This window comes from Tachyglossus aculeatus, chromosome 26, assembly GCF_015852505.1.
Source record: "Tachyglossus aculeatus isolate mTacAcu1 chromosome 26, mTacAcu1.pri, whole genome shotgun sequence".
NCBI classification, from domain to species: Eukaryota; Metazoa; Chordata; class Mammalia; order Monotremata; family Tachyglossidae; genus Tachyglossus; species Tachyglossus aculeatus.
Window position 1 is genome coordinate 15,302,061 of NC_052091.1, and position 18,825 is coordinate 15,320,885.

Genomic DNA, 18,825 nt, shown 5'->3' on the forward strand with positions numbered 1-18,825 from the left:
ACTGAGAAGTCCTCCTCCACCTCCTGAAACACCAGCTTCCTCCTCTGTAAAAGAAGAAGAAGGGAGTCCAGTGAAAGAAGAACATTGTCTGTCCACCAGAGTCCTGAACAGTCCAGGGCCTCAGTTTTCCCACTGGGAAAACGGGACTCATGTGATCAATGGTCGGAATTGAACGCAGAGCACTGCACTAAACACTTGGGAGAGAACAAGACAGTAGACAGGCAAAATCCCTGCCCTCAAGGCGATTACAGTCCAGCAGGGGAGGCAGACATGAAAAATAAATATCCGGTAGGGGAAGCAGCGGAGTAATAAGGCAATATGCATAAGCGCTGTGGGGCTGGAGTGAGTATCAAAGTGCTTAAGGAGCAAGATTCAAATGTATACCTGATGCAGTAGGGAGGAAAAGAGGTGGGGAGATGAGCGATCAGTCAGGGAAGGCTGCCTAGAAGAGTTGTGATTTTAGAAGGGCTTTAAAGATGTGTCCATGGCGTTGCTACGGGTCAGAGACGACTCGAAGGCATAAGACAAGATTGAAGTTGGGGAGAATAGGGATCTGCCATATGACGCATTCGGTATTCGCCCCTCTCTCAGCCCCACAGCACTTAATATATATTTTGTGAATTATATTGTATAAATTATTTATTTATAGGATGTTTGTCTCCCCCTCTATAAGCTTGTTATGGGCAGGGCACGTGCTCACCAACTCTGTTGTACTCTCCCAAGTGCTTAGTACCATGTACCTAGTAAGTGCTCAACAAATACCACTGAATAATTGATTGATAACGCTTGATGAATTCTGGATGTTTAAAGTCTCCTTAGTACAGTGCTCTGCACACAGTAAGTGCTCAATATGATTTAATGAATTAATTAATGAATACAGTGCTTGGCATCAGCCTGGTGAAGGAATGAACATGGGAAGCCTAATGGATAAGCCCGGGCCTGGAAGCCAGAGGACCTGAGTTCTAATCCCAACCCCCACTGCCTGTTGTGTGACCTTGGGAAAGTCTCTTAACTTCTCTGGGACTCAAATTCCTCACCAGTTAAATGGGGATTCAACACCTGTTCTCCCTCCTACTTAGACTGTGAACCCCATGTAGGACCGGGACCGTATCCAACCTAAGCTTGTGTCTTCCTCAGGGTTTCAGTGGAAAAAGCCTGGGCTTGGGAGTCAGGGGTCATGGGCTCTAATCCCGGCTCCGCCACGTCTGCTGTGTGACGTTGGGCAAGTCACTTCACTTCTCTGAGCTTCACTTACCTCATCTGTAAAATGGGGATGAAGACTGTGAGCCCCACGTGGAACAACCTGCTCACCCTGTAACCTCCCCAGCGCTTAGAACAGTGCTTAGAACATAGTAATTGCTTAATAAATGCCATTATTATTATCTCGGCTCCGCCAACTGTCAGCTGTGTGACTTTGGTCAAGTCCCCTCACCTCCCTGGGCCTCAGTTCCCTCATCTGTCAAACGGGGGATGAAGACTGCGAGCCCCCTGTGGGACAACCTGCTCACCTTGTAACCTCCCCAACACTTAGAACAGCGCTTTGCACATAGTAATCGCTTAATAAATGCCATTATTATTATTATTATTATCCCGGCTCCGCCAACTGTCAGCTGTGTGACTTTGGTCAAGTCCCCTCACCTCCCTGGGCCTCAGTTCCCTCATCTGTCAGACGGGGGACCAAGACTGGGAGCCCCCTGTGGGACCACCTGCTCACCTTGTAACCTCCCCAGCGCTTAGAACAGCGCTTAGAACATAGTAATTGCTTAATAAATTCCATTATTATTATTATCCCGGCTCCGCCAACTGTCAGCTGTGTGACTTTGGTCAAGTCCCTTCACCTCCCTGGGCCTCAGTTCCCTCAGCTGTCAGACGGGGGATGAAGACTGGGAGCCCCCTGTGGGACCACCTTTTCACCTTGTAACCTCCCCAGCGCTTAGAACAGTGCTTTGCGCATAGTGAGCGCTCAACAAACGCCACCGTTGTTATTATCATGATTATCATTACTCCAACCGCGCTGGACTGAGAGGAAGCAGGCCGTCCAAAATGGCGGCGCCTGGTGAGGAGGGCGGGCGCGGACGGGCGTGGTTTGGCCGCCGGGGGCCGCCGTAGCCCCGCCCCCGCCCTCGTGGTGCCCTTCAGGAGCGCGAGCGCCGCAGTGGCTGGCTGGGTCGCGCGCGCGCGCGCCGCCGGCTCCTGCTCGAGCCCCCTTCCCTCCGCGCGCGCGCGCACTCGTCCGCCCGCGCGCCCCTCGGCCTCTCCTCAGCCTCCACCGCCTCAGCCGCCATCATGCTGGGCGCCGCTCTCCGCCGCTGCACCGCCTCGGCCGGGCCCGGGCTCCGGAGCCTGCTGCGGGGGGCCCGGGCCCCCATTGCCGGTAAGAACCGGCCCCGGCTGACCCCTGACCCCGTGGGGGGGGGGGTCCTCCCGTCACGACTCCCGGGGCGCGGTGTCCTTGCAATGACCTGAGCGGGCGCCACTCGAGGTCAGGCTCCACCTGCGGCCTACCTTCCTCCTCAGGTGTCCCCCCCCTCACCCTGCCCACCGACAGGGAGTCTGGGAGGCCTTGTGTATATGTTTGTACCTATTTATTACTCTATTTTACTTGTACATGTCTATTCTATTTATTTTATTTTGTTAATATGTTTGGTTTTGTTCTCTGTCTCCCCCTTCTAGACTGTGATACCACTGGTGGGTAGGGACTGTCTCTATGTGTTGCCAATTTGGACTTCCCAAGCGCTTAGTACAGTGCTCTGCACATAGTAAGCGCTCAATAAATACGATTGATGATGATGATGTTGGGTAGGGACTGTCTCTATATGTTGCCAACTTGGACTTCCCAAGCGCTTAGTACAGTGCTCTGCACACAGTAAGCGCTCAATAAATATGATTGATTATTACTCTATTTTACTTATACATGTCTATTCTATTTATTTTATTTTGTTAATATGTTTGGTTTTGTTCTCTGTCTCCCCCTTCTAGACTGTGAGCCCACTGGTGGGTAGGGACTGTCTCTATGTGTTGCCAATTTGGACTTCCCAAGCGCTTAGTACAGTGCTCTGCACACAGTAAGCGCTCAATAGATACGATTGACTGATTATTACTCTATTAATTTATTTATTTTACTTGTACATATCTATTCTATTTATTTTATTTCGTTAATACGTTTGGTTTTGTTCTCTTCCTCCCTTCAAGGCCCTGCTGAGAGCTCACCTCCTCCAGGAGGCTTTCCCAGACTGAGCCCCTTCCTTCCTCTCCCCCTCGTCCCCCTCTCCATCCCCCCCATCTTACCTCCTTCCCTTCCCCACAGCACCTGTGTATATGTATATATGTTTGTACATATTTATTACTCTATTTATTTTACTTGTACATATCTATTCTATTTATTTTATTTCGTTAATATGTTTGGTTTTGTTCTCTGTCTCCCCCTTCTAGACTGTGAGCCCACTGTTGGGTAGGGACTGTCTCTATATATTGCCAACTTGTACTTCCCAAGCGCTTAGTACAGTGCTCTGCACACAGTAAGCGCTCAATAAATACGATTGATTGATTGATTACTACTCTATTTACTTGTACGAATCTATCCTATTTATTTTATTTTGTTAATATGTTTGGTTTTGTTCTCTGTCTCCCCCTTCTAGACTGTGAGCCCACTGTTGGGTAGGGACTGTCTCTATAGGTTGCCAACTTGGACTTCCCAAGCGCTTAGTACAGTGCTCTGCATACAGTAAGCGCTCAATAAATACGATTGATTGATTCCCAGAATGAGCCCCTTCCTTCCTCTCCCCCTCGTCCCCCTCTCCATCCCCCCATCTTACCTCCTTCCCTTCCCCACAGCACCTGTATTTATGTTTGTACATCTTTATTACTCTATTTATGTATTTTACTTGTACATATCTATTCTATTTATTTTATTTTGCTAGTATGTTTGGTTTTGTTCTCTGTCCCCCCCCCCTTTTAGACTGTGAGCCCACTGTTGGGTAGGGACTGTCTCTATGTTGCCGACTTGTACTTCCCAAGCGCTGAGTACAGTGCTCTGCACACAGTAAGTGCTCAATAAATACGATTGATTGACTCCAAAGCCCGTGCTCTTTCCACCGAGCCACGCTGGCACAGTGGAAGGTGTAACTGAATCCGTGGGTTTTGGGGTGGTAGGTGTAACTGAATCCTTGGGTTTTAGGATGGTGTTAACTGAATCCTTGGGTTTTGGGGTGGTAGGGTGTAACTGAATCCTTGGGTTTTAGGGTGGTGGTGTTAACTGAATCCTTGGGTTTTGAGGTGGTGGGGTGTAACTGAACACTTGGGTTTTAGGGTGGTGGTGTTAACTGAGTCCTTGGGTTTTAGGGTGGTAGGTGTAACTGAACCCTTGGGTTTTAGGGTGGTAGGTGTAACTGAACCCTTGGGTTTTAGGGTGGTAGGTGTAACTGAACCCTTGGGTTTTGGGGTGGTAGGTGTACCTGAACCCTCGGGTTTTGGGGTGGTAGGTGTACCTGAACCCTTGGGTTTTGGGGTGGTAGGGTGTTATTGAACCCTTGGGTTTTGGAGTGGTAAGTATAACTGAACTCTTCGGTTTGGGGATTGAAGGGTGTAACTGAACCCTTGGGTTTTGGGGTGGTGCCTGTAACTGAACCCTTGGGTTTTAGGGTGGTAGGTGTAACTGAAGCCTTGGGTTTTGGGGTGGTAGGGTGTAACTGAAAGCTTGGAATTTAGGGTTGGTAGGTGTAACTGAATCCTTGGCTTTTGGGGTGGTGGTGTAACTGAATCCTTGGCTTTTGGGGTGGTGGTGTAACTGAATCCTTGGCTTTTAGGGTGGTGGTGTAACTGAACTCTTGGGTTTTAGGGTGGTAGGTGTAGCTGACCCCTTGGGTTTGGGGAGTGGTAGGGTGTAACTGAACCCTTGGGTTTGGGGGCGGAAGATATGATTTCAAGGTGGTTTTCGGGACCAGGCTTGATGAAACCCCCTCCATTTGGGTGTGTCAGGTCCGAACATAATCAGCCTGGGGTCGGTGGGCCATTAGCCCCCTTTTTACCCCTCGAACCGGGCAGGGCTGCCCCGGGGAACGGCCCCTTTAAAAGGGCAGGGCCACCGGGGATTGGGCCTGGACAGGCCGGGCCCGGCCGTTCACCAAGGAAGGAAGGTGACATTGACATTCAGAGCTCCCGACACAAGTGTTACTCGTCACAATGGAGCCATTACTCGGCAGGGAGGGAAACAGACATATAACAAGGGGTGTGGGCGGGGAGGGGAGCAAGGGGACCACAGGGGAAAGGTGTCTTCCTCGAGAAGGTGCAGAAAAAAGGCCCTGAAACTGGGCCTCGATTACTGACTGTGTCACCTTCAGGATTTGGAAAGTGACCGCCACTCGTTTTAATAAGAAAGTTAATTAGACTGATAAAAAATGACTTGGCTTCTCCTTCTGTTTGGGGAGAAATCATCGTTTGTCTTTTAAGTTCGGCACAAGATGTATTTTAATATCGATTTTTCTTTTTTACTAAAGAGAAAATCCAGTGAAGGATTTCCTGGTAATACAAAGTACTCTTCGAGAAGTTTCATTTTCAGTTTAGGTTAAAGCTAATTGGAAAGGGTGGAGGGGGAAGTACAGTTTTTGAATTCATGTTTGTTAGCTACAATAAAGTTTTCTTTTTTATAACTATTACTGTAGTGATTTTATTTATCACAGCATTTTGCTCCTAATGCTGGTGTTCTTTCGGGGTTTTTGGACAAAGCACTGCTAAACTGGGGTAGATAGAAAATCAGATTGAACACTGTGATCTTTAATTCATTCATTCAGTCGTATTTATTGAGCACTATATTATTGAGCACTTACTGTGTGCAAAGGACTGTACTAAGCGCTTGGGAAGTACAAGTCGGCAACATATAGAGATGGTCCCTACCCAAGTACGGGCACTTACTCTAAAAGGGGGAGACAATCTGAAGTGGTAATACACAACCTTAAGTTGTCTCTGCCTCAGCACTTAGAATGGTGCTTGATACATCGCACTTCAATACCATACGAATGATCATAACAGAAAGGAAATTTAGTACTTATGGTTCAGATTTAAACACCTAAACCAATACTTCCAAACTGCAGAATTTACATAGCAATGTTTCTTTGGTCAAGTGCTTGGTACCTAAACATCTCAGAGTTCCAAGTAGAATATGGCTGAATTCTCAATATCCTGAAATGTTACAACTCCTTTTGTTGCCCAGAGGATTACAAATTCCTTGTGCTGCTCTTGTCTTCCACCTCTTCACTCTTCCATTAAGTTATATTTTGCCCTAATAACAGTGGTTTTTTAAAGTTATTCTGAAAAGATCCATAACCAATTTTGACCAGATGAGGGCAGTTTGATTTCCTTATCTTGGAAGAAAATTTGGGTGTTTGATACATTACGTGGGGTTTTTTTAATGGTATTTGATAGGCAGTTACTATCAGACTCTGTACTAAGTGCTGGGGTAGATACAAGCTAATCGGGTTGGACGCAGTCCCTGCCCTACATGGGGCTCACAGTCTTAATCCCTATTTTACAGATGAGGTAACAGGCACAGAGAAGTTAAGTGACTTGTCCAAGGTCACACAGCAGATGTGACAAAGCCAGGATTAGAACCCTTCTGATTCTCAGGTGCACACTCTATCCATTAGACCACACTGCTCCCCGTGGGCAGGGAATGTGCGAGCCACCTCTCTTTTATTGTTCTCTCCCAAACGCTTGCTCCACACCCAGGAAGCTCTCAATAAATATGATTGAGAAGGAAGCATCAATTTTGCAGTCTTAAGCAGTCATGAAATTTTGCACGTTTTTCTTTTCGTGGCTAAATCTTTAAACCTCATTTCAGACAGCTAAACTGTATTCTACTAGGTTATAGTTTGGCTCTTAATGAATGACTCAGGTGAGCAGTTGTAGAGACGATTTTATAATTTATAGCTGTACTACTTTCCCCATAAAGTCATTTTGCGAATATTCAGTTGAGTGGGGATATTTAAAATGCTGGTAAAGGTAACCAAGGGATTGCTTTTCATAAGTGCTCAGGAGAGAGTTTTAGCAAAAATAGGACCACAGTTGTCCCAGCTCGTCCTCTTCCCCCAAATATAGCTTAGCCCAGACCTCTGAGCACAGGGATCCGGTCCACTTCGTCACTTGTACTCTCCCAAGTGCTTAGTACGGAGCTCTGTGCACAAAAATGCCCTATAAACTACCGTGGGTTTTAATTGAGGAACAAATCAGTGAATTACTATTTTGGCAGGTTCATGATAGGGCTGGGATTAGATTTATTGAAGCTTTTGTGCTTCACAGGGATATTAGCATTTATATACACTGTAAGCTCGTTTTGGGTAGGGAGCTTGTCTGCCAATTGTGTTGTATTCTCCCAAGTGCTCAGAATAGTGCTCTGCATATAGTAAGCACTCAATAAATACCATTAATGATTTAAAATGAGGCAATTCTTGAAATGCAATACTATGTGATCAGTTCAATATGTGCAGATCTATTGAAATAAAGTGCACCATGCACTGTATTAAGATACGACTGGCTGTTGTGGGCAACATTTCTGTGTTTTTCAGAATCTTGTTGGGTAGCAGAAGATAAAAGCAATTGGAAAACACATTAAAGAGAAAATATTGTTACGTACCATCGGGTAGTTTCGAATTCATAGCGACCACAAGGATGTACTTTCTTCAGAGCGCCCTGTCCTCTGCCATAATCTGCAACATTTCTATCTTTTCTTCTGTTGTTGTTATGGTCTCCGTCCATCTAGCTGCCAGTCTGCCTCTTCCTCATTTTCCCTGGACTTTTCCCAGCATTAGTGTCTTCTCCAGAGAATGAATCCTCCTGATTATGTGTCAAAAATATGCTAATCTGTCGACTCATTTGGCCTTCCAAAGGCCACCTTGGCTTAATTTGCTCTAAAATTCATTTGTTTGTTTTTCTGGCAGTCCATGATGTTTGTAAAAGCCTTCTCCACCACATTTCAAAAGAATAGATGTTCTTTCTATCCTGCTTTTTCACTGTCCAGCTTTCAGATCCATACATTGTCACTGGAAACACCATAGAATTGACCATTTATATTTTAGTGGCAATTGTTACATCAGTACATTTCATGACTTTTTCCAGGCTCTTCATAGCAAGTCTCCCTAACATTAATCTTTGGCATTTTTCTTGGCTACTAGTTCTTTTATTATTATTATCGATCCCAGGAGAGAAAAATTGTCAACTATTTCAACCTTCTCTCCATCTACTACAAATGTGTTAAAAACTTCCAGTTGTCATGATCTTTGTTTTCTTGACATTCATATGTAGGCCCATCTATTTGCTCTATTCCTTAACTTTTAATAAGCCCTTCAAATCCTCTTCACTTTCTGCTTAGTAGGGTTGTATCATAAAAAATATGAAACTTAAAGTATTATTCAAAAATCGTAATATCCAAATATGAGTGTTGTTGAAACTGGTAGTATTTGTTTTTGAAAAGTTTGAGAGGACTCAGGAATCAGTTGCATTTATTGAGCACTTGCCGACCAGTACACAAAGTGCATGGGAGAGTGTGAGTGTCAGACAAGATCTCTCTAGACTGTAACCTCATTATGGGCAGGGAATGTGTCTGCTAATTCTTCTGTATTGTACTCTTCTCTAAGTTCTTAGTACAGTACTCTGTACATAGCACTCAATAAGTGCAATTTATTGATCCTTGACCCTCAAGATCAATAGTATAGAACAGTTGTTTTTCCATTTTAGTTTTTGTGGCGTAGATAGATAAACTTGAAATATTTGTATATATTTCTGTTCTCATGTCCTTACCAAGTGAGGAGGGGAAAAAAACCTCAACTTCCAGAAGTCATTCTTCTTTCTTCGAGAGCATTGGATTATTGGCTTTTGGCCATAGGATGACTGCTGCATGTGAAGGAACAGCTGTTTGATTGGTATGAAGCCAAGAGTCCAAACTGCTAGGTCAAGCCATTTAGTGACTTCTGCCCCCTCTGGATCCATCATTTCAGCATGTCATCCTGTTTGAGATTTACCACTCTTTAACATGAAAAAACCATGGACGCAAATACTGAGCCAAGTTAATTACGGACCTGGCAATTCCAAGATATGTAATCGTTTTAAATCACAATCACAACCCTAACCAAGTGTCTGGGGGTGCCCTAAATATAGTAAACACTGAGGAGGTTTGTTCAATTCCTGTGTCCCTCCCCCAACAGAATAATAATAATAATAATAATAATGACATTTATTAAGCACTTGGTGCAAAGCACAGTTCTAAGCACTGGGGAGGTTACAAGGTGATCAGGTTGTCCCACGGGGGGCTCAAAGTCTTAATCCCCATTTTACAGATGAGGTAACTGAGGCACAGAGAAGTTGTGACTTGCCCAGAGTCACTCAGCTGACAATTGGTGGAGCCAGGATTTGAACCCATGACTTCTGACTCCAAAGCCCGTGCTCTTTCCACTGAGCCACGTTGCTTCTGTAACAGAAGAACATGGAATGCTGTCTTAGGTTCTTGATAAATGAAAAATTCAGCCAACAGATAAGAAAAGTTACATTGGGTTGCGAATCTTGGGCAACTATGCTTTTCTGGAAGGATTGAGGGAAGACAAAACTGGGAATGTTTTTAGTCTATAAAAAGAGTGGTATTTAAGTGCTAACCAGGTGCCAAGCACTGAAGGAGATAAAAGATAATCAGTTCAGACATGGTCCCTGTTCCACATGAAGTTTACAGTCTAAGTAGGAGGGAAAACAGCTATTTAATCCCCATTTTACAGATGATGAAGCCGGGGCACAGAAATAAAGTCTTTGAAGAATGAAGTTGGGATTATTTTGTCCCTCCCGTTTTATAGCATTTTTTTGTAATAATATTTGTTGAGCGCTTCCTATGAGCAGGCACTAATAATAATAATTGTATTTGTTAAATGCTTACTGTGCCAGGCACTGTACCAAGCACTGGGGTGGAATCAAACCAAGCAGGTTGGACACAGTCCCTGTCCACATAGGGCTCACCCTCTCGATCCCCATTTTACAGATGAGGGAACTGAGGCACAGAGAAGTTAAGTGACTTGCCCAAGGTCACTCAGCAGACAAGTGTCAGAACAGGGCTTAGAACCCAGGTTCTTCTGACTCCCAGAGCCGTTCTCTGTCCACTAGGCCATGCTGCTTCTCTACCAGTGTTAGTTGATTCCCCTGGCAGTTGTCAGTTGTATAGTGCTTTCTGGAAGAATAGAAGGTTACTGGTGTCAGGGTCCATCTCACAATTCAGATTTAATTTGTTCACCTTGATTTGTAAGTTCAGTTGCGGGTGTCCTTAGACTTTTCTTTGTAAAGTTGTCCTTAGAAGCTTGAAGCCCTGTTGTACACACCATTTCATAATTCTGTCTTAACTATGCACATTTTGGTTTCTCGATACCTTAATTGTGAGTAAATGTCTGAATACATTTATTTATTCATTCAGTCATATTGAGTGCTTCCTGTGTGCAAAGCACTGTACCAAATGCTTGGGAGAGCGTAGTATAGCAATTGACACATTCCCTGCCCAAACAAGTAGTTTGAAGGGTTTTGGTTAAAGGTTTGGTTAAGTGTTCCATTTTTAGTGGTTTTGGAGATTAGTCTGCCGTCTTAATAATAATTCTCAGTAACAAGTGCACTACCAACTCTGCCCATTTGCCCCATCCCAAAAGGGGTGAATTTCAATTCACCCATTTTATGCAAGATTTTGGGTTGTCCATTCGAGTTCTTGGACTTGAGTTCATTGCCTGTCTTATGTAGCTTCTGACAAAACAAAAATGAGTCTGTCCCAAAGAGCTGTCCATTAATTTATCAAGGCACTTAAAAGAAAACAGACCAGCTAACCCAAGGTGGTAAATGGCATTTATTAAGCTCCCATGTGCAAAATGCTATGGACCATGGGGTGAAAATTAGACATGATCCTTGGTTCGCCAAGGGGATCACAAGATGGCCCAGTGTATTTTAGAGAAATGGGTACAGGTATGTTTGTTGTGGCAGAATAAAACCAGAGTTTGGCACGCTGTAGGTGGGAAATATAAAAAAAAATTAGGGTTCAGAATCAGATTGGGGGTTGAGCTACCTAATTCAGTTCTAAACATTTTGTAATCTCAGAATTTCTCTCTTATGCCATATACCAAGTTCTGGAAGAGCTGGAGAGATAGTACAGAGAAGGTTGGTGGTTGGGAAGAGGTGGGAAAGCAGCAAGAAAGACTTGGCTCGTTCAGGGAGATGAGTAATGAGTCTTCACTGTTAGGGCATACTAATATGGTGGGCTAGGAAACAATTCTGGCATTTTCAACAAATCCACTGTTTCCAATTCATGACTCAGAAACGGGATCTCTACCTAAATTATGAATATTTATGCCCATCGTGACTATAAAAAATAGAAGCAAAAGGCCTAATGTATTTTTCTCTCACTTTTTGTGTTCTTTCTGTTTAGCTGTTCAGACAGCTCGTTGCTATTCCCATGGGTCACATGAGACAGATGAGGAGTTTGATGCTCGCTGGGTGACATACTTCAACAAACCAGATATTGATGCCTGGGAGCTACGGAAAGGTATGGAGGCATGGGAAGGGAAAACCACATCATCTAGGATTGCAAATTGAGTTTGGAGGGGTGGGGGTTTCTATACAATCTTGACCCAACAGCTTCCAAGTGGTTGGCCTGGAGGAAAATACCATCATGGTTGCTAAAGACTACGAGGATGAGAAGCTGAGAAAATAAGTAGCTGAGAACTTTACATGTGGCTACTTGCCATAGAAACCGGTCGCTGCATTTTTTTGGTTTTGTAGTTTTTTTTGTTTTGCGGTTTTTGTATTTTGTTGTGGGGTTTTTTTATGGTATTTAAGTGCTTACTATGTGCCAGGCACTGGGGTGGATACAAGATAATCGGGTTGAAGACTGCCAATGCCCCACCTAGGGCTCACAGTCTTAATCCCCATTTTACAGATGAGGTAACTCAGGCACAGATAAGTGAAGTGAGTTTCTCAAGGTCACACAGTAGACAGGTGGCAGAGCCAGAATTAGAACCCAGATCCTTCTGACTCCTAGGCTTGTGCTGTATCCACTAGGTCAAGTTGCTTCTATCTTGACTTGCCTTTGGTTGACATGAAACCTCGGATTGGAGTGCATTACTTCTAAATCAAAGAAGTCACTCTCTTTTCAGCCCGGGTAATTTATCTTTGGCACCGAGTCAAGGACTGTGTATTTGACATTATATCAAGTTCTTTGAAGAAACATTTGAGACTTCTGTTACACCCCAGAACCAATCTGAGTGGGAATGAGTTTTCATTCCAATAATCTTAATGGGTTTTGTCTAGTGCCAAAGTGCACAATAACTTGTGTAGAATTTGCTGTTTCAAGAGCCATAAATGAGACCTAAGAGTTCATTTACCGCCACTTACAGTAATGTCATAATGGCTCCATTTAAGGCCTAGCAGTTGTGGTTAGACTCAAGTTAGTCTGACCTGACTGGTGTTCTCTAGAGGGTAAAACTGCTTGTATGAGAAATTAAAAGGATATGAGGTTGGGATTGTAAATCATCTTGATTTCTCATGAGGTGTAACTACTTGGGGAGGTTAGGGTTGAAATGACCTTCAAAGATTGTACAAGAGAAGAAATCAAGGACTTTTGTTCTGGACTTCTTAAAAATCTTGTTATATTTAAGGCTTATTTGATGTCAGCAGAGGTGCCTGGAAATTAAAATAGAGATGATTGAAGCCTAGAGGTAGTCACTCTTCAATTGTCCCTCTTTTACATCCAACAGGTATGAACACGCTGGTTGGTTATGACCTGGTTCCAGAGCCCAAAATCATCGATGCTGCTTTGAGGGCATGCAGACGGTTAAATGATTTTGCTAGTGCAGTCCGCATTCTAGAGGTTGTTAAGGTCAGTGAAATGGATATGCTATCGGGGGGCTTTTCATTGGATGGTGACTTAATGGGAGAGTGCAGCTTGTAAAATAAGCTTGTAAAAGCTTGTAAGGGGAATACCAGAGTTTCTTTATGGGAGAGAACAACAGATTGTATAGAATCTGTCAAACTCTGCCGTTCAGCGCTAAGGCATCTTAGAAGTCAGCTGTCCCTGAAAAGACTTCAGTGACATTTCTCAAGAAGTTCACAATCTGTAGGGGAAAGAACATGTAATTGCGTAATTTTAAGTGGAGGAGGTAATTAAGGGATCTGTGGAGTATCAGTCCATTCAACACTGATGTTAGTTAATTGAATTTGGTGCTTGAAATTGGAGGGAAAATGAAAATACTTTTCTTCAAAACCAGTTGTTGATAGTGATTGCTGGCAAATTTGACTGCTCTCACAAGCTGTCTTTTCTTCAGTCATTCCCTTATTCGCCAGTTAAATAGCTTTGAATGGTGAGGTTTTTTTTTCATCTCAGGCGAGGTATATTCTGAATGGCGAAACTATTGATAGGATAGAGCAAAACGAGTGGCCATTAAATAAACATCTTGAAAAAGCACCAAAATATTGGTTTCTACTTTGAGACCATTTATTAAGATCATTCAGAAGCAGATTGGGTTGTCCTAGTGCTATGGAAGATGGAAACTTATGCTCTGCGTGCAGAAGATGCGCAATAGATAGTAATTGGTTGATTGGATGTTCTGGAGTGTGTTGAAAGACTAATTTGGTTAATGTGTATTGGTTCTCATTTAATTAAGTGTTTTTTCCCCTCTTACATCAGGACAAAGCAGGACCTCATAAGGAAATCTACCCATATGTTATCCAGGAACTTAGACCAACTTTAAATGAATTGGGAATCTCCACTCCAGAGGAATTGGGCCTGGATAAAGCATAAATATCAGGGGTAAGGCATAGAGAACGAGATAAGCAGTTCTCCTACAGTGGCACATCATAACCTGAAGTTGGGCTTGGCAGTCTTTTCTTTGCAGAAGGGCCTAATGAAATGAAAGATGTATGCAGAGAGCATTATGATGTATGTCCCCTCCACATCACATGGAACATGGTAGCAACAACTGTTGCCAACAGGGAAGGGAAAGGGGTGGCAGATCATTCATTCATTCATTCATTCAGTCGTATTTATTGAGCACTTACTGTGTGCAGAGCACTGTACTCTGGTGCCCCCCCACCCCACCCCCAAAAGCCCATGAGATGGGGCCCATGGCGGTTACCTATTTAGACTGCACTGTGCTGGCCGGAGCCAGCAGCTCCGTTCTTTGTGCTAGACAGTGGCAACAGTGTTGTGTAGGGCATCTGGCCCAAAGCACTGCTCAGGAAACTCACTTATCTCCAAGAGGAGCTGGATTTGGTTCTAAAGCCATGGGTTGTAGAACTCTGCCATAAAATTCATTCACTCATTCATTAGCATTTATTGAGCGCTTACTATTGACAGAGCACTGTACTAAGCGCTGGGAAAGTACAATTCAGCAACCGAGACAATCCCTACCTTAAAATATCGTGTTCGTACTATGTATCACTGTAAATATGCGGAAATCACCTCACGGGACGGGGTCTAGACAAACACATTACATTTGCTGGACTTATAAGTAAAAAACAGAATAGGGTCTTACAGTTCCCTTTCTAGGATGGGGCTTTGATGGGCAAAAATGGGATTTGAAGAGGGGCATACCAGATTTTAAGAGTGATAATTGCTCTTCACTTGCCGTGATGTGTGAATTAAACTGCATATTTAAATTTGAAGGAATTAAACTGGGTTTTTACAAAAATGGGAGCCACTGAAATGACTAAAGGAAGCATTAGTTGTGTCATAAAACGTCTTCACTACATGCTTTGTTTAGAACAAGATTAAGGGATTAGGAAAGTTCTTGGAACAATGCGACTTGAAAAATCCTTGCAGGTAGGGAATGTGTCTACTAATTCTGCTGTACTCTCCAAGCAGTTAGTAAAGTTTCTGCACACAGTAAGTACTCAATTAATACCACTGATATTTGGGCAGATTTGGGCTCAGAGTGCCATGGGAATGTCTCCCTCTTCCTCCTTTCACCTGGAGAGATCCTGGGGTGTCTTCCCATTTCTTAGCCCACTATACCTCCTCTTTGTTTCTGCTGTCAGCATCACTTCTGCCCTCTACAAGTACGGATAATCTAAAGTTGACTCTTCTTTATTACTTCCATTCCATGTTCTCGCAGGAGGCTGTAGGGTAATGAGCCCAGGTCTGGAAGTAGGAGGACCTGGGTTCTAAATCTGGTTCTGTCCCCTTGTCTACTCGGGGACAAGTCACTTAACTTCTCTCCCTCGGTTTCTAAATCTCTTTCCTTCTTAGGAAATAAATCCCTTTTAGGACAGGGACTGTCCAGCCTGATCATCTTGTATCTATCCCAGTTCTTAGAACAGTGTTCGACACTATTATTATTATGCACTTACCACATTATTATTATTATTATTATTATTATTATGCACTTACTATGTGCCAAGCCCTGTTAAATGCAATGGGGTAGATGTAGATACAAGTCAATCAGGTTGGACACAGCTCCTGTCCATATGGGGTTCACAGTTTAAATAGACAGGAGTAGGATACTACCCCCATTTTTTAGAGGGGGTAACTGAGGCACAGAAAAGTTAAGTGACTTGCCCACAGTCAACACAGCAGACATATGGAGAAGCAGCGTGGCTCAGTGGAAAAAGCCCGGGCTTTGGAGTCAGAGGTCATGGGTTCAAATCCCGGCTCTGCCAATTGTCAGCTGTGTGACTTTGGGCAAGTCACTTAACTTCTCTGTGCCTCAGTTACCTCATCTGTAAAATGGGGATTAAAACTGTGAGCCCCCTGTGGGACAACCTGATCACCTTGTAACTTCCCCAGCACTTAGAACAGTGCTTTGCACATAGTAAGCACTTAATAAATGCCATTATTATTATTATATGGCAGAACTGGAAATAGAATCCAGCCCCTCTGTCTCTCAGGCCCATGCTCTTTTCACTAGGCCACCCTGCTAAGCATTTAATGAATGCTATTATTATTTCCTGACCAAAACCCAAAATTTCCAGTTAATAAGTATAGCTGCTGTAGTGTCCTTACTGATGGTTAGAAGGACAAAAATAATCTCTGGGGATTTCATATTGAACGAAGCTATTTAGAGGTCAGAATTAAGGTGGGCAGTAGTGGATCATTTCTTTAGGATGTATTATGAAACGAAATTTGGAAATTGGTGATAAAGTTGCTGGAGACATTACTGAATGACTGAGGAAAATGTGCTCGAAGTAAAGAAACTGAAGTGCTGACACCATTCATATTTAAGCTAATTTCCAAAAATGTGCTCGAAGTAAAGAAACTGAAGTGCCGACACCATTCGTATTTAAGCTAATTTCCATTTTTTTCTCTTCATAGACGGGCTTCTGAAGGATTCTCTTGTTGTTGCTACATGACTACACAATCACCTGGAGATGCTGATGACAAATTATTATCTTATTTGAACATGTTTTCCCTTATTGAGACCCAATCTCTGTAATGTTAACTTGGACCTTAATAAAAAGGGGAAACTGGTTTCAACTGAAATTAGCCATTTCTACCTGAGCATTGAACAATGAAGCAGAAAATGCACTATTTCAGTCAAGGGAAATGACTGGTTAAAATATGCATTTCCACCTCTTTTGGATTGAGGGCTGCGTTGTCTGCCCGAGTCATCTGACAAGAAGACAGATTGTTAAATTTAAGTACCCAAACGCTTAATAATGTCTTTGGATGCTGAAAGTGTCCCCCTAACATATTGCAAAGCTCTCTTTATTTCCTCCTTAAATATTGGGCCTGGCTCCTCTGTGTAAGGTAGGATTTTACAAATCTAGTCCCCTTGGACTCACCTTCAGTTTTAATCTGCCTTTTGTCTGATGCCACTATTTTTCCATGATATGGCGTAGCCTTCTCAAAAAAAAATGATTTAACCCTTCCCTATTAAACTGCAATTTTTAAAACATCCCCTCACTGTTGATTTGGAAGAGCTGAGTAAAGGGATTCCCAAAAAAGTACTGGCAAGTTTACCAGTGCTGGTAATGAAATACAGCTGATCACCCTGAAAAATCCAGATATATAGTTCTGTTGATAGGTTGAATAGAGAGATAAAATAAGCATGAGACAGAAGTAGAGGCTTTGAAACTATTTCTTTTAGCTAGTCATGTTCATTCCATGTCACTCCCCCCCCCCCCTTTTTTTTCCTGTTATGTCTTCTCCCAACACTTCTTCCTTCCCTACCCTGTTTGGGTACATACTTCCTTCATGTTTTGAATCTCATTCTTCTACTTTTAGTCAGTAGAAGAAAAAAAAAGGGAAGAAAGTTGGCACTAGAAACCTATCCTAAAAGTGTGGACCTTATGGGGAGGAAGTGAAAAGGAAATTTCCAGTGGTGACTGTCCAAACCCTTGTGTAGGACTTCTTTGTAATGAAATTGTACCTTTTAAATTGTTGCCCCGATTTTTAATTTTAGCAGTCTTCAAATACCACTATACTATTCTACTGTAATAATGTTTGTACTATGTCCCAAGAGCTGGGGTAGATACAAAATAATATGATCGGACTCCGTCCCTGTCTTACATGGGGGGGCTCAGTTTACGGGGGAGTAAGAACAGGCAGCAAACCACCACTTTATGAATGAGGAAACTGAGGCATGGGAAACTCACCAGTCAGACAGTAGGATTGAAACCCAGGGCATCTGATGCCCCGGATCTGTGCTCTTTCCAATAGGCTGATCTCTAACGTGTAGAATTAGTGCTTAGATTACTAACGAAATGTTTCCTTCAGTGTCTCCAGAGTTCCACATTTTTAGTTTGTGACTGGACAAAAAAAAAAATCTGTCTCAAAGCTGTTAAGCTGGGAATTTTGTAATCACGGTAGTATCATCACTACCAAAAAAAACTGTGATCCATGGCTGAACTCTAGAGCCAAAGCGAAATGCAGGGTGGTGGTGAAAGATTATAAAAGTCAGTTTAGGCAATTTATATCTTTTGGGAGGCCTCTTTCTGAGGCCTCTATCTGGGCTTCTGGGGATGGCGATAACAAGGATCTTCAAAAGCTAAGCACACCTGTTCCAAATCTGCTCTTGAATAGCAATTAATTTCGGTTCTTTCTGTTATACTTCCCGTTCCTGTTCTTTTCACTCTGGGCGATTCTAGCATCAGCAAAATGGCAAAAGGGTGGACAGTAGGGGAGATAGGTAGCATGGGGTCTGACAATCCAGAAATTGGATTCAAAGCTTTTGAATAATGGAGAGTGATTTTGTATTTCTAGAACTTGGTGGGCATTAAGATCACCCTACTGGAGCAGAATGTCACTGGTTGATCATTTCCCTCTGCCAGAGTACAGAAACAGAGTCCTCCTCATAATAATGATGGCATTTACTAAGCGCTTACTATGTGCAAAGCACTGTTCTAAGCGCTGGGGTAGATACAAGGTAATCAAGTTGTCCCAAGTGGGGCTCACAGACTTAATCCCATCTTCCCTGCTGAGACTTTAGGCCTCACCTCATTCAGCTTTTAGACTGTGAGCCCACTGTTGGGTAGGGACTGTCTCTATATGTTGCCAATTTGTACTTCCCAAGCGCTTAGTACAGTGCTCTGCATACAGTAAGCGCTCAATAAATACAATTGATGATGATGATTCAGCTCCTTTCTCTCCCATCTGCCCATTGTTCCTGTTGGTTTTGGCATTTTCTGAAGTGCCTTCCAGCTGGAGGCCATAAACTGAAAGCACAGTTATTAACAAGACATTGCCTTATAGCTGCCGTAAGCCCATAATGGTACTGTATTTCCCTGCCGGTGTTCTTGAATTGTTGAAATTTTCCACAGTTCACCAGTGTCAGTCTACTGCTGCCATTTTGCAGAGAAGTTATCCAACTGCTTCTGTTCAGTTGATCA

At 43.3% G+C, this 18,825-nt stretch overlaps 1 protein-coding gene across 1 annotated transcript; it reads left to right on the forward strand.

Annotated features, from left to right (window-relative positions):
• The first annotated feature begins 2,214 nt into the window (after nucleotides 1-2,214).
• Nucleotides 2,215-16,477, forward strand: LOC119946140 (cytochrome c oxidase subunit 5A, mitochondrial). Its single transcript, XM_038767570.1, has 5 exons — nucleotides 2,215-2,374; nucleotides 11,432-11,548; nucleotides 12,759-12,880; nucleotides 13,688-13,810; nucleotides 16,310-16,477. The coding sequence occupies exons 1-4, from the start codon at nucleotides 2,287-2,289 to the stop codon at nucleotides 13,799-13,801; spliced, it is 441 nt and encodes a 146-aa protein (XP_038623498.1). The 5' UTR covers nucleotides 2,215-2,286; the 3' UTR covers nucleotides 13,802-13,810; nucleotides 16,310-16,477.
• The last annotated feature ends 2,348 nt before the right edge of the window (nucleotides 16,478-18,825 follow it).

Excerpts from the sequence above, each read along its gene's own strand:
- LOC119946140 (XM_038767570.1), top strand. The coding sequence starts at position 2,287 with ATGCTGGGCGCCGCTCTCCGCCGCTGCACCGCCTCGGCCGGGCCCGGG. Across the intron at positions 2,375-11,431 it reads GGCCCGGGCCCCCATTGCCG|CTGTTCAGACAGCTCGTTGC; the intron begins GTAAGAACCGGC and ends CTTTCTGTTTAG. Across the intron at positions 11,549-12,758 it reads TGCCTGGGAGCTACGGAAAG|GTATGAACACGCTGGTTGGT; the intron begins GTATGGAGGCAT and ends TACATCCAACAG.